Here is a 15932-nt window from a genome sequence, read left to right as displayed (position 1 = left end):
GAATTTTTGTCTCACCTGCGAAGCAAAGTGAGACTATAGGCGCCGCTTTTCCGACGGCGGCGGCGGCGTCAACATCAAATCTTAACCTGAGGTTAAGTTTTTGAAATGACGTCATAACTTAGAAAGTATATGGACCTGGTTAATAAAACTTGGCCATAAGGTTAATCAAGTATTACTGAACATCCTATTAGAGTTTCATGTCACATGACCAAGGTCAAAGGTCATTTAGGGTCAATGAACTTTGGCCGAATTGGGGATATCTGTTGATTTCCCATCATAACTTTGAAAGTTTATGGATCTGATTCATGAAACTTGGACATAATAGTAATCAAGCATCACTGAAAATTTTGTGCAAGTTTGAGGTCTCATGATTAAGGTCAAAGGTCATTTAGGGTCAATGAACTTTGGCCGAATCGGGGGTATCTGTTGAATTACCATCATAACTTTGAAAGTTTATTGGTCTAGTTCATTAAACTTGGACATTAGAGTAATCAAGTATCACTGAACATCCTGTGCGCGTTTCAGGTCACATGACCAAGGTCAAAGGTCAATGAACTTTGGCCGAATTGGGTGTATCTGTTTAATTACCATCATAACTTTGAAAGTTTATGGATCTGATTCATGAAACTTGTACATAAGAGTAATCAAGTATCACTGAACATCCTGTTCGAGTTTCAGGTCACATGATCAAGGTCAAAGGTCATGTAAGGTCAATGAACTTTGGCCATGTTGGGGTTTTTTGTTGAATAACCATCATATCTCTGTAAGTTTATTGGTCTAGTTCATAAAAAGTGGACATAAGAGTAACCATGTATCACTGAACATCTTGTGCGAGTTAGAGTAGTATTCAAAGTCAGCACTGCTGCTATATTGAACCGCGTGATGCAGGTGAGACGGCCAGAGGCATTCCACTTGTTATATTTATTTACAGGAAATATTTTTTATACAAAATAATTTGCAAAATTAAGAATACATGTAGGTATGCATGCATGTAGATTTAACATCCCCAAGGCCAATTATCTTGCTTGCTTGCTTGCTACAAAATTGGAATAAAAAGGCATCAAAATATGTTTACACTAGGAAAGCATAATTTGGTCATTGCCCAGAAAATTGACATGCATAAATGAAGTACTTATATGAGGTTATAAGTAACATGCCAGTATTCATTCTTTTTGTTTCTAATATCAGAATGCCGGGGCATGACAGGGAGAAATATATTTATTAATATCACAACACAATTTTGCATATTTCATTAATCTTGATTGTTTATCAAGATGGTTTGGTGGATATTTCTTTCATGTTGCAGGTGCAATAAAATATTGTTTGTGTAAAACTTGTATAGTGATCCTTCCAGGATTAGATTCAGTTTATATTTACTAAAGCCTAGCGCTCATTAGCTATACAATCTGTGTGCGATCCGATCTTGGAATGTCCTTGATATGAACATACCAACATATCAAATATACACTCAGCAAAAAAAGTTCTTGGACACTTATAAAAGCTAAAATATTCCATATGGATATTTGATTAAAGGCAAATTATTGTATGTCAACATGACCAGACAATATTCCTCTTCCAGTATGACATGAAATTTTCATGTGAACAGTCATGCATGGGTGGTTAAATGCTTTAAACAATAGCAATGTCAGTAAAAGAAAATTGCAAGAAATGGACCAGTCAGTGCATGGCTGGTTACAGGCATTAAACAATAGCAATGTAAGTAAAAGAAAATTGCAAGAAAACGATCAGCCATTCTTTCAGTTATAAAAGTTTATGTGGCATCAACATCCATTTAACGATGAAAGCAAAGTTTAAGTCAAATACCACTCTAAAAGTGAAGAGAAAGTTATCCACCTTGGATGCATCACTATTCCACTGGAATTTTAAGTCAAGTAAGTCTATGAAAAAATGTCCAATTTCATGTCAAATGTCCAATCTTGGCATAAGCAAAAGAATATTCAATATCTCGTTTGTCCACCCTGGCTCTGAATGGTCACATGCTTGTCACAAGTCGGCGAATTTGCTCTGGGTTGATGTTGTCCCATTCTTCCTGGAGATAACACCGGACATCTCTAAGATTGTCTCCTGGTTGAATTCTTTGATTGATCAATTTTCCTAGCTGATCCCACAAATGTTCAATCTGGTTCATGTCTGGTGAACAAGCGGGCCATGGATCCAAGAGCTGAACATTGTGGTCATCCAGAAAACTTGGACAATGTTCGCTTGATGGGGATGCGCATTGTCATCCATGAGAAGACACTGTTCGGATCAGCTAGGAAAATCGGTCAATCAAAGAATTCAAACAGGAGACACTCTTTAAAAAGATATCCGGCGTTATCTCCGGTAAGAATGGGACATCACCCCAGAGCAAATTCGCCGACTTGTGACAAGCATGCGACGTCGATGTGCTGCACACATTCAGAGCCAGGGTGGACAAACGAGATATTGAATTTTCTTTTGCTTATGCCAAGATTCTGGAATTTGACATTTGTTTCATCGATAAACTTTGATTTAAAATTCTCGTGGAAAAGTGATGCATCCAATGTGGATAACTTTCTCTTCTCTTTTAGAGAGGTATTTGACTTAAAGTTTGCTTTTATCGTTTGATGGATATTTATGCCACATAAACTTTCACAACTGAAAGAATGGCTGATCGTTTTCTTGCAATTTTCTTTTACTGACATTGCTATTGTTTAAAGCATTTAACCACCCATGCATGACTGTTCACATGAAAATTTCATGTCATACTGGAAGAGGAATATTGTCTGGTCATGTTGACATACAATAATTTGCCTTTAATAAAATATCTATATGGAATATTTTATTTTTTATAAGTGTCCAAGAACTTTTTTTGCTGAGTGTATAAAATGATCAAAGTTTCATATAGCTTGTCTGAATACTAAAATTCTTGCATCAAAGCAGAATGCTGATTTTAATATTCCTAGCAATACTCAGAACTTCAAAATAAGATTAATTTATTTGAACTTTTCATATTTGACGCAAAATCTGATGTGTTTCTGGTTGCAGTTAGATTGTAGTGTATATTCATCATTACGAAAATCTCCCGTTTGATTCTCGACCGCACTTCGGACTGCAAACTGCGGTCGTATACCCCATTTTTCGTTTGCAAATCTCAACATTTCCAACCCCGATAAACCCATCTTGGCCAGGTAATCCCCTTGTCTCAATTTCACCACCACGGGCCAGCTAAACGAGCGTTGAGCCAAGGACGAAATGATAACAACAGCTGTGCTATTACGTAAGACTTGTCTGCCTGTAGAAGGATCTTCGGAATGAAATTATTGTATTCGATATTAATCACGTTTTCAAAGGCATATTACATTCAGACATCCAATACTAGTCCATTTTCAATTTCGAACGAAGAAAATCGACCTCGAAATAAGGAAAGTAAGCGAATAAAAATTAAGGTATGCTTAGCATGCAAGGACCGCGATGCATTCCAGCAAGAAAATATGGGATGCATGCCGTTCACTCGCGCAATGATACAGTCTTAACGAAAGAAAGGAAGGAAGGAAGAGAGAGAGAGAAAGAAAGGAAGAAAAAAGTTTCTATCAATGCGTGTATACATGGAACTCCATGCACTCACCAGAACTACACACATTGCAATCCATCGTGTGTGGCCCCCTGCTGTGACCGTTGATGCTGGGGTGTGTCATCTTCGGACCGAGGTCAAGAAATAGGTGTTTCTATACTTAAATTTCATGCTTGAGGGCAATAGGGTTTGTAGTACTGGGAGAAGAGAATTGATAAGGGAAACTGGGGTATACTGCTCTTCAAAGCAAGATTTTCGTCATGTTCAACATGTGCAGCACTCAACGTTTAACATTTCAATGTCAGAAACACGACATCGCTGTCCTATTCTGTGGAATGCAAGCAGAATACCAAAGGCATTAGACTTTGAACTGAACACATAAAACATAACATGTTGCAGCATTTTCTGGAAAAGAATGATAAAACAGTTTATTCTCTCATCTTTCTCTCACTTTTTACATATTGACTATTTACAGTGTGTCTGGTGAGCAGGCCCTTTATAGAAATGGCAATAGAGTAGAAACAACTAAATAGATGGGCAACAAATCACCACCTTTGTTAGCCATCTAGATCAATTCAATAAAATAAATGTACAATTTACACATCTCAAGTTTCTTTGCAAAATACCTAAATTTTGACCATAGCAAATATATTACAAATTAGCATAACATATAGCAAAACACATGAACTAGCACTACTACAACAAAGTTGAACACAGTCTTTGGAAATCACACTTCATGTCCTTTAAAATGTGATCCTCAGTTATGGCAAATAACAGCTTGTATTATTCAATATCATTTCAATCAGAAAAAAGAACACTTCTTTGGTTCCTACAAATCTACTGCACTGCAAAAGCTAATATTTCATGAGAGATATCTCCCTTTAAAACTGAATACTAACACACGCCAAGTTTATACAATGTATAATCTCTCAAATACACTTAGCATGCAACATTCAAGTTCAATTGCCTTTCAAAGACAATCTTTTTTACTTTCCCGACGAAAAAAAAACTTGGGGAAAGAGTATAAATTCTTCTGTGCCGTCTTTGCATATAGATAAGTACAATAAATGTTGGAAGGCTATATCCAAATACAGTTTTTGAGTAAGCATTCAAACTATGTATTGACAATATATTCTTCAAATTGATTTTAAAAAAAGATTTCACAATGTGGCCTGTATTCTGAGATATGTGTCACATCCACAACTTTATACCAGAATTCAGAATACAGGCCAGTAATTGTGTACACATTGGAAATATTTGCAGATTACATCCTGAATACTCTTTCTTTAGTAAAGATAATGCTAAGTGACTCATACATGCAGCAACTCTGACAACCACTATCAAGACAACAAAATCACACTTGTGAACAGATCAACCTACAAACATAATGTCTACGTGACAAATATACACATACAACCAAGCAAGATATGCATAATAACAAATTGTGCGATACCTCTATTGCAACCTACTACAAAAAGGCTTTTAAACTGGTAGAATTTGTTAAAATGCTCATTGGGGGAAATCCTGCTAAGTATCACTATAACCACTTTTATAATTTGATATATGACCCCCTCCCTATAAAAAAATAAAAAGAGCAGAACGTTTGTGTGATGCACATATTCATTCCTGTGTGCAGACCATACACACGTCTTTCATTTCTCATCATTTGGGCGAATGAAAAATGACGGAATACATTGGGTGCATTACAATCAACATTTCCAACCACTTAGAAATAGTTTCTCCCTTCAAGCTCATAACCAGGGGAGGATTCACACAGCAAAAAGTGATTTTCTCCGACTGATTTATTCTCAGCCAAACAGATGCAAGGATTTCAGTACCTTATAACAATTGTCAGTGAAAATCACCATTTGATTCATAAAACACTCCCAAGGACTCCTGTTAATCATCTATAAAAGAACCCAACTCTAAAAATCTCTGAAGTATTCTTTTCCTTTTATCTACTCTCGTCAGATGTGCATTGGACAATATTACATTTGTGGATGTAATTCATCAGCGCAGGAACTGATGCCCTGAAACAATGTAAGGTATCATGTGCATTACATAGAATTACCCATAGTCCCACTTCTACAATTTGAACTCAGAACAAATGCACTTATAACAACCATCAGAATGCATTATTATAGAAAGACTTTCAGGTGAAGCGGTTCATTACAGAGGAGCAATTAAAAGCAATGGAAAGCCCTTATGAATATTCATGAAATGAAAACACCAATGAGAGATGAAGAAGGGGAAGGACAACTATTTTGCTCAATATGCTCAGCAATAATCATTCCAAGATCAGATTTTTCCATACGATTGAAATAAAATGTGTCTTAGAAATGAGAATGGTATACAAACCTCCCTTCCTGGGAGACTTGAATAAATGAAACAAATCAAATGGTCAAATATTGACAAATCAATCAAAAAATCACAATTTCATGATGTACATCCATCTCCAAAAAAATTGGACCTTCCAATATCTCTTTTCTAGGTCATATAGAAAGCTGTAATGCTCTCAAATTATCATGGCTTGAGCAGTTCATGAAATGAAATCAGAATGAAGTAAAAAGGGAGGTTGCATGTACAAAATGGTTGATCATTTTATGGAATTGACCATATTCTTTCATAAACTCAGCGGGAAACACAGCACAATTAAAAAAAAACACACATATAACAAGTACATAGAATACAAAACATCACGCATCTCGAGAACTGTTTGTTTATCCTGCTGTCATCATTGCTGAATACTATGTGTGACTAGATCAGTTTCTATTCACTTGAGCTGCTTCTGATGTACTCTTTAATATTACATGGTCTACTATCCATTTCGTCTATTATGCATTTGGTGTAATTGTCAAATAAGTCTAATGCAGAGATGGTCTTATTTTCACCTTGCGTACTCATCATTTGTCCACTTTGTCAAATGAAAGTAGGGTTCATAACAGTAGCTCTAATCATGGTGTTGGAGACCAGCAAATATGAGACGAAATGGACATACCCAATGGGCTAAATGGCAATTAGATCAAATAGTTAGTAGATAAACTGGTTCTAGATGAACTAGTGTATTTATAAAGAATATGTAGGATGAGACCAAACAGAACACAGAAAGCATGTGTAGACCAAATGTCCATTTACCAACTAGATAATATACCAAGTTTCATTTCCATAGCAAAGAGCAAAATGAAGAGCAAAACACACTTTTTTCAGCATGGAAAACCCTGTACAGACTTGTAAAATAAAGGGTGGAAAAGCACAATAAAAGGAAACAAGAAAACGTCGAAGTAAAAGAAAGAGTATTCAGTGAAGAGTCCTCAAAAATGAACATACATTATCAATTTTTGTCATGGTACATGGTCTATATCAGAAGAATGAGTTTTAACCATTATCAGTTCTATGCACCATCAACATCTCAAGTAAGTGTATGAAATACAGTGCATGAATCGAGCTTCTGCTTACTCGTATATTTCAAGTTTTCACCCTTTCAAATCATTACGATATACACAGATATATACAACATTGTGAAAAATGAGATGGATATTGACACACTTCAATGACTTTTGGTTCAAAATCCATTCTGGCATAATTCATTCACAAATACAAAGTACATTACCTATAATTTTTCAATGAACATTTGTCAAAATTCAATCAAATACATATTTCTCATTGTATGCATGTAATTCTCAGCTTTAAACTGAAATGCACCAAACATTCATTTATTTTTATTTGAAACATTACAAAGTACAACCACGAATTAGTTCAATGCTACAATGATAAATACATATATCTCCCTTGCATTATGACTACCATTTCCAAAAATAACTAACAAGATGAAATTGATATTGCTTTTCAGCTTGAGTAAATACAAATCTTACATGTAAATATGGTCTTTGAAAAATAAATATTTGAAATAGCTTTTCATAAGCATCACATATTTATGTAATAGTAATGTTTTACTGGATACAGGTGCAGATATAATATTTGCCTGTGGAAATGATGTCATTCAATTTCAGGAATGTGATTAAGTACATCTACCTCACAACAAAATAAACTGAGAAAAAAAATACATCTAACATTCACATTCCCTGACATCAAATATATTTCAATCAAAAGATCACTTTCTTTTGTACAATACCTGCAGAAGTTTACATACATAGATATTAGCAATTGCTGCTGCTAGAAGCACAAATATGCTGAAAAATATTAATGTCATGGCAATTTGACTAAATACGTACACAAAGAACATATCCAATGCAGATTTATCCACACAAACACACATGCACTCCTTACTTGATACAAATTTTTCATTGAACACATACCTCTAAAGGTCTTCATTGCATAAAACGTTAACAGTAGCAGTGAAAGGGTTAAAAACTTGGAGTTACTTCTTCAAGTGTTAAAGCTTTCTCAGATCTCCCTTTTCTTCTCTAAGTAACAAAAGTTGAAATATAATCTCATGGAACATTACAAGCTGTCAGAACAACCCTGTTACACATCAGGATTAACACACCACCATCCGAACACACACTCCCTCTTTAATATTATCGGGATGTTCTTACAGTTTTGCTTTTTCAGAATTTTTTTTTCTTTCACACACTGAAAATAATCAAAGAAAGTCCCTGAGTTATCTAAAATTCTCTTTGTTTATTTTAATCTTTGTTTAAAATTAAAAGAGAAGGAAGATCTTTGAAAGAAAGATTTAAAAATGAGAATAAATAGAGGAGAGTTAACCCATTAGATTTGTCATTAGTTTAAATATTACACCTTGGTATTGGAGCCATCCGTCAATGTCTTCATCTCCATATCCAGCATTGAATAAGCACAACTCGCATAGTCACTTTCTATCAATTACACCAGAGGGATCCATAATATTACTTGCTTTATAGAATGATATGAATATCATGGGCAACACTGTCTCATTCATCCTACTAATAGCAAAGATTAACTCCTTTGACACTGCTTTCTGCATCCTAGCGTTAAAAAAGATTCCAGTACTCCACTGCATCTCCTGTTTCCACAACCATTTCATTGCTGGCCTCAACCGATATCATCCAATGTCCTCTTTGCTCATACTCATTGTAGCTGCTAGCATTGCACGTATTTTGGCTCGCAAGTCCTGTGAAAGGTAAATGCACAGTAACAATCACATCTATTCATAATCATTTTTTTAATCAAGAATATATCAAAGAATATAATATTCAACACAATAAGGTACATACAAAACAACCCACTGGACTACCATGGCCAATGAAAGTTAACTGAATAACTGTAGTCAATAACAACTATCTAAAAGAGATAAGATACATAATGCTCTATTAGGTGTTTCTATTGAGGAAAAGGAAAGGACAAAAGTAAAATAAATCGATATACTAGAATAAGCCACACAAAATGAAACTAACGAGTGTTCGCTCAGCTGCTGATAGTGAAAGAGGAGAGTCTTAAGAATTATTTTTTAAAACATACATAATAATTGAAGGTCATCAAATGTAAGGATGTGAGCCTTGATCTAATAATACTAAGAAATATTCACTGCATTCACTCACTTACTCACTCAAGCATGATCTAATGGATCAATATGGTGTCATTTTCACTCAATAAGTGTAATTACTCCTTCGTTTTTTTTATTTTTAGGATTGATATATACTTACACTGGCACCTCCTTTAGCATCAGTCTTGGTTTCAGATCCACTGGCTTGTTGGGTATTCGGTTGGCTAAAAAAAGAATAAAAGGCAATTATCAACAATCATCATAACTTACAATATTTATGTTGCATTTTATATAAATGTTTTTAAAAAATATATATATCATTTTCCCAAGCTTTACAATAGCTATAAATTTTAGTGGGGTACCCATTCTCCTTTCAAGTATGCCAAAGCATCTTAGTTTGCATCCTACAAAGAGAAAAAATGATAATGCTATTTATTGAGTGATCAAGGCATTTATTCACATTATTACCCTGTTATTTTGTTTTGTCATTAAATTTGTTTTACCTGATTGTCTTTGAAGTGGAATCACTGCCTGGTGAGGCCTCTCTTTCTTGGAATGACTCATATGATGGAGATGATGTAGAACTACAAAACAAATCAAAATTCAATATTTACAATTAAAAAGAAAACTAATATTTTTGTATGAATATGTTTGGGTCAATCTATTAATGCTCACTGAATTAATCACATTTTTATACTGCAAACCAAAACCTTAATGGCATTTTTTTTAAAGAGAGAAATCAGAAACACGTTGTTTGAGCATGATCAAAATACCAACAAACAATGAAATTGATGAATTCCGTCAAGTCCTAATAACCAAACAAATGAGAGCATTTCAAATTAGCTGAATGGGTGCAATTGTGACAACTCTCACTTTTCCCCAACACGAAATTAACTAACATGCCCACTTTTGAGAAAAAGAGTATGAAATGGCTCTACAACTGCTCACCTAAATTAGAAACTATGATAAACTCACATTTCTGTAATATTCCACAAGGGTTTCAGATATTGCTCCTTATATTCTGAAAAGTGGGCAAAACTCACTAACTAGGTAGATATTATTTTATTCCTGCAATGACTAGAGTTTGTCAACTTTATTAAATAAATTAAGAAGTGAATGACTATGGTACAATATAATTTTTCAATGAAAATTACATAGAAGTGAGGACTAAGATTATTGGAGGTAAAACTGGGTTTATCAGAATACGACCTCATGCAGTCTTGAGGTCGAACTTCATTTTGCCCACAACTAATACAGACACCTACAAATTGATCTCATTTTGACTTGGCCTGATAAATAGTTTATTCTATATATTTTGGGAGAGGAAATGCGGTCATTAGTCCAGTTTCCAGTAAAACAAGATGAGGTCAGCCCATCTGCAAATTAAACAAAATGATTTTATACCAGTGCATCACCCGCCATCCTTACCTGGACCTGCCAATTGCTGAGGAAGTGCCTGCACTGAATGGAGGAGGAGACTTTCTCTTCATCTTTCGAGGGGAGGGAGACCGAGACCTGGAATGACGCTTTCTTCTCCTTTCCCTACATAATAATAATAATAATGATAATAAAAGATAAGTTCATTGGAGTAATCATAGAAAATATTCATTTCATAAAAATGTTGAATGTTTTTATTCTTCATGTACACATGAAATAGATTCAACATGTATTCTTCTTCTCCAATAAGACTGCTCTATTTCAATAATACCCAACAGTAGAATTTCGACACATTTCTCTAACCTTTCCATTTGCTCTCTGTTGACAGCTGTTTGATAAGATTTGGGCATAGAGGGCGCTTTCCTACTACTTCTGCTCTCGGTATAAGGTGGGCTAGCTGTTCTATCTCTACGACTTGTTCTAACTGGAGGAGACCTCTGTCGTCTTGACAGGTGGCCCCTATCAGAATCCTCTCTGTAGTCTCTTTCAGCATCTGAATTAGAGTATACAAAATTAACATCATAGATAATTACTATGTATGCATGAGAGGAATTCTAAACAGCAAAGCAGATAACTAGTCAGGCAGCTGCCCTGGCTAGATCCAATAGATACATGTATGCTATGATAGCAACAATCATCCACACTTGTGACCAAAGACATTTTTCTATGACTGAGGGAACCTACATTTATATTGCCTTGTTAACAATGCAAGCAGAACACAACCATCCTCACTGTCATCATAACAACCAGTATCACCACCTCAACTACCATCACAGCAATACCCCATCCCACCCCCAAAACACTGTCATGTGTCATGTCTATCACGGATTAGTCCAATCACACAACAACTATCGCCTTCACTAAACACTCAATTATCACACCTACAACCAAAGCCAGGACAAACTCCAAAACTATAGCTCAACTTAAGACTCAATTATTACATCTACCATTGCAACCACCACCACCACTACAAACTCTAATAACACAACCATGCCCCCATCAAAGACTAAAATATAACATCTCCAACCATCATCATCAGCATAATCTCCAACACCATCATAACTAAAGATTCCAATATCAGAACAAGCACACCAATCACCAGTTTAAAATCCTCCAACCATAAACAACCACCATCACCACTACAAGCACCCTAATAACAACCATGATAATAACCGTTATAAAAGTCTCCAATACAACCCAAACAACCACTGCTATGACATTTATCATCAGTACCTGACATACCACCCTCCTGAGAAGCTGCAGCAGCTGCCTGAGGTCTATCCTTGACCTGACTAAGAAATAGAGCTAGTTTCTTGCGCCTCTCAACCTGTACACTTCTTTCCTGTGAAGCACTGGCAAGTTTCTTCCTAGCAGCCATAGCAAGCCTGTCTTCTAATCGTTGGTGGTTACCTGTCCAAAACAACAAAAATGTTTATCTTAAGATATATCACAGACCCTAAAGTATATCCCTCACCCCTTTTCACCAAAATAATCCTATAACAGCTAATTCAGCACCACTATGGCTTTTTTTTCAAATAAGCTCAATTTAATTTGATGAAGATCATCTTAAGATAGAGTTTCTATCTGAAATTACTCAGGCCATTTCAGAAAAAAATCATTGAAAATAATGTGAAAAATATCTATTAGCCAATCCAATTGCAGGACTTTAGTAACTTCTTACTGTTGTTTGTAACTTATCATGAACTAAAGATCATTAACAACTCACCTCCCGTTCTCTGATGCTCCCTGCCATATTCCACCATCCCTCTATCATCCATTTCTTCTTGCTCATACTCCTGATAGGGGTACAAAGCATCCCCCTCTCCGGTGCCTTGGACCCCTCCTTGATTGTCATACTGCATCCCACCATACCGCTGCTCACTCTCATCATGGACCATCATATCTCTGTACTGTACATCCTGTGTTGGCAACTTGCGGACTTGAGGATTGCTTGCTGAGGTAGATTGATTGGAGTCTTCCTGGTCGTCAGAGTCGCTGCTGCTCTCAACAGGGAGGGCGCTCTTCCTCTCTAGTGTTCGCTCTTCGGCTTTCTTTGGCTTGATAGGGAACCTAACAGGCACTGTATCAGGGATGGATAAAATTCAAAGCAGAGGGGTTTTTTTCTACTACTTCACTCGCCCACTTCATAGAGACAATTAAAATGATTATGGTAACTTCAATGGATACCTTAATTTTTATTTGCAGCTGAGCCCTGTGACCATGGTAATTACTATAATGGCAAAGTAACCATAATCAGTTCTTTATGATATTGGATCCTTATTATGGAATTTTGTGGTAAACACCATTTATTTGGTCCTGAAAAAGATCGTTTGTTTATCTTTCTTGGTTGTTAATAACTGTTGTTGACATTTGGAATTCCCTTTAGCAGTCCTGCCTTCATTCTGCAAAGCAATTTTGAACTTGTCGTACTGAAATATCAGACATTTTCTTTTATTTATTTTTACTTTGGAATTCAAATCAAAATTCAATAATCGGAGGCCACCAAGGAAAAAGATTGTGGATGCCCTGTTGACAAGCCTTAGATGTTTAGGGTGTCTCTAAAATTTTTCCCATTTGTACTGCAATAAGTAACTAGATGGATCCTCGACTGCACTTGTCTAAATTCACACGTTCAACACTGCCAAACCAAAAATATATCATCCACACATTTCTAAAATTGGCCATTAATAACCTCTGTGACCTTTGACCTTGTGACCCCCCAAATCTAATCAGATCATCCTCACTCATCACTCATAGATGCATACATTAACCGAGTTTGAAATGGATCCCTCAAGTTCAGTAATCAGGACAGCAAAATATTTAGACCAATGTGACCTTTATCTTGACATCTCAAAACTAATCAGATTATCATGACTCCTATGTGCATACTTGTACAAGCTGAAAGTTAATCCATCACACAGTTCTTTACTTATGGTAAGGATGAAAATGGGACAGACAGACAAATGAATGACGACTGTCATTGTGCAAGATTGTGTTACCTTTCTTAGATTTATCTGTAGCACTCTTTTGGTCTCCGCTACTGCTCTCTGCACCCTGATTGAATTCCTGGATAAACATCTTCTTCTTAGCGAGGTAGTAAGCATTGTAGCTGTGCCATGGCACAAGGAACTCAAAGCGAGGGTCACACTTGGCTCGGACGCTTGCCTCAAACTCGTCCCCATTCTTCGCCACGTATTTGGCCAGCTTGTCTATGACTGGTTGAATGTCAGGAGGGGGTGGGACGATTGGGAGTGGTTGGGGCTCCATTGCACTATGGATGATGAATAAAAGCAAGGGATAAGAATTTAATGAATGAGTACATGCTGTTCCAAGGGTATATAACCTCCTAAACTGATGCCAATATTATGCAGGTTAATTCACTGAATTAAGAGACTAATTCACTCCATTCAAATGTTTTTGCTACTTGAGTCCAAGGTTTCTGTAAATAATCTACAAGGCCTTTACCAATGAGTCTAATTTTCAACTCATTTTGGCCAAAACAAATTGTGGACTTGAATATTTATAATAAACATGAATTTAGCATCCTACAAAGAAAGCATGCATTCTTTAATTAAACCTTAATTGCATTAGGTGTCATAAGAGAGTCTTGCATGTATACTTTCAAGTTGACCTGAAAATGACCTTTGACCCATTTCTTTAATGAAATCTAAATGTACATCATATGCGTCCAAAGCATAAGCGTAAAGTGAACATGAAATATGTATGATCCATGGTGTTAAAATTGGGGTTGTTTTATCAAAAATGAAGTTTCCTAAGCTTTCGATCCTAGCAGAATCTTCTTGCCTCCGAAGAAGATTCTGCTAGGATCGAAAGCTTAGGCCCCTTTTGACTCTCTTATTTACTCCATTGGCTCTTTTTATAGATAAGCAGTTTACAGCAGCTTCTTTTTGCCAAAAATGAAGTTTGACTAACATTTGCACTTAATCCCCAGTTGTGTGGTAGAAGATACATCATCGTAATGGTCCAATATGCTCAGGCATGTTAATGTTTTGCACATCAAGACATGTTGGCACTTTACTTTAAGTCACACTAGTTCTTGGTGAAACAACCCGATATGTTGGGAGAAGATGAGATATGATGACTGCGTACAAACTGTTAAATGGAAAGTTTGGGATCTCGAGCGACACATTTTTCACACCCGCAATCCATTCAGCAACTAGAGGTCACAAGTTCAAGCTCTTCACAGGACGATCTCGGTTGGAACTTAGGAGCAAATTTTTTAGTCAAGGAGTAATTTCTGGCTGGAACAAACTGCCTACAGAAGTAGTGGAGGCAAAATCTGTGGAAATGTTTAAACATATGTCGGATAAATTTTGGTGGGGTGAAAGATTTAAAACCTCCATTTCTCATCGCACGTAAAGTTTCACAAGTTTAAACTGTTTAGACCGTCAATTACCAGAAGTACAGATCGGAAAATCTACAGGAGAAGTCCTTCATTTCCGTACCTAATGTGATGTGTTCAAATCCATCTTCTTTGTGAAACCAGGCATGTCACGTCCATAAATCTATTTTAATCGGGGGGGGGGGGGGGGGGGGGTTCATTGCTCATATCCCCACAAATACTTGTTTTTGCTTGGTGTACATACCTTTCTTCAGAAGCATGTGGAATGGCCAATTCCTGGCTTATGAGAGGAGGACCCAACATAGCAGTAGGCGGATGAGGATGAGGAATATCATGAGAAGATAAGGCAGGGTGATGATGTGGCATGACTGGGCCAGGTAGGGGTGGCTCGCCGGGCAAGAAACCAGGTGGGGCTAGCTGTCCCATTGGATGACTCATCTGTATGGGACCCCCTATTTTGAAAAGAAAGAGAGCAAATTACATTGACCCACTTTCAAAACTTTGGGGATAAACTGATTTTAACCCGAGCTCATCATTAATCTATATTTTCCAGTGCCAACGAAGGTGCCGTAAAAAAAAGTACCCAGTAGGTAGAAATTCCATCAATGCACCTGATCAGGGTTGCCGTGTTAACACCTGGTTAGTAATATGCAGTGCTTAGAATCATTTGCATTAAGTTAAGAAAAGTTTGCATATTATCATTATAATTACTATCATTATTATTATCATCTCTATTACTACTCATATTCAGTGCTAACAAAAATTTGTATTAACTGCTATATACATCTTAAATATCACCATCAAAACTAGACACTGACCTGCACTGCTGTGATCCATGGGTGGTGGAGGAGGGGCCAGCATTGGGGGTAGAGGAAAAGGTGCACTGGTGGTGACGGGTTCCCCCTCATAGTATGCCATGAGTTGATGCGGTTGTTGGTGCGGTTCCATCAGGGGGAAGGGTTCCCTATGATGGATGCCGAGCTGAGCTGCTGGAATGTTGTCAGGAGGGGGCACACTCACAGGAGGATGCTGAAACAAAAAAAAAAAAGAAACAATGAAATTAAACAAAAAACTTTAAACCCTCAGATCTGGAT

At 36.5% G+C, this 15932-nt stretch overlaps 1 protein-coding gene across 1 annotated transcript in view; it reads right to left on the bottom strand.

Moving 5' to 3' along the window:
* Positions 1–3959: 3959 nt before the first annotated feature.
* LOC121408733 (splicing factor, suppressor of white-apricot homolog) overlaps positions 3960–15932 on the bottom strand; it is a 45277-nt gene continuing 33304 nt past the window's right edge. Inside the window, exons 7-16 of the mRNA XM_041600344.1 lie at positions 15657–15867; positions 15083–15290; positions 13475–13746; positions 12202–12555; positions 11709–11885; positions 10779–10968; positions 10467–10580; positions 9542–9622; positions 9199–9262; positions 3960–8666 (exon numbers count right to left, since the gene is read on the bottom strand). Of these exons, the coding sequence (XP_041456278.1) occupies positions 8598–8666; positions 9199–9262; positions 9542–9622; positions 10467–10580; positions 10779–10968; positions 11709–11885; positions 12202–12555; positions 13475–13746; positions 15083–15290; positions 15657–15867 (1740 nt within the window). The 3' untranslated portion in view covers positions 3960–8597. The remainder of the gene's footprint in view (positions 8667–9198; positions 9263–9541; positions 9623–10466; positions 10581–10778; positions 10969–11708; positions 11886–12201; positions 12556–13474; positions 13747–15082; positions 15291–15656; positions 15868–15932) is intronic.

The sequence above is a fragment of the Lytechinus variegatus genome, chromosome 2 (genome assembly GCF_018143015.1).
Source record: "Lytechinus variegatus isolate NC3 chromosome 2, Lvar_3.0, whole genome shotgun sequence".
In the NCBI taxonomy this organism is placed as follows: domain Eukaryota; kingdom Metazoa; phylum Echinodermata; class Echinoidea; order Temnopleuroida; family Toxopneustidae; genus Lytechinus; species Lytechinus variegatus.
This window is presented reverse-complemented; position numbering and strand designations above follow the sequence as displayed.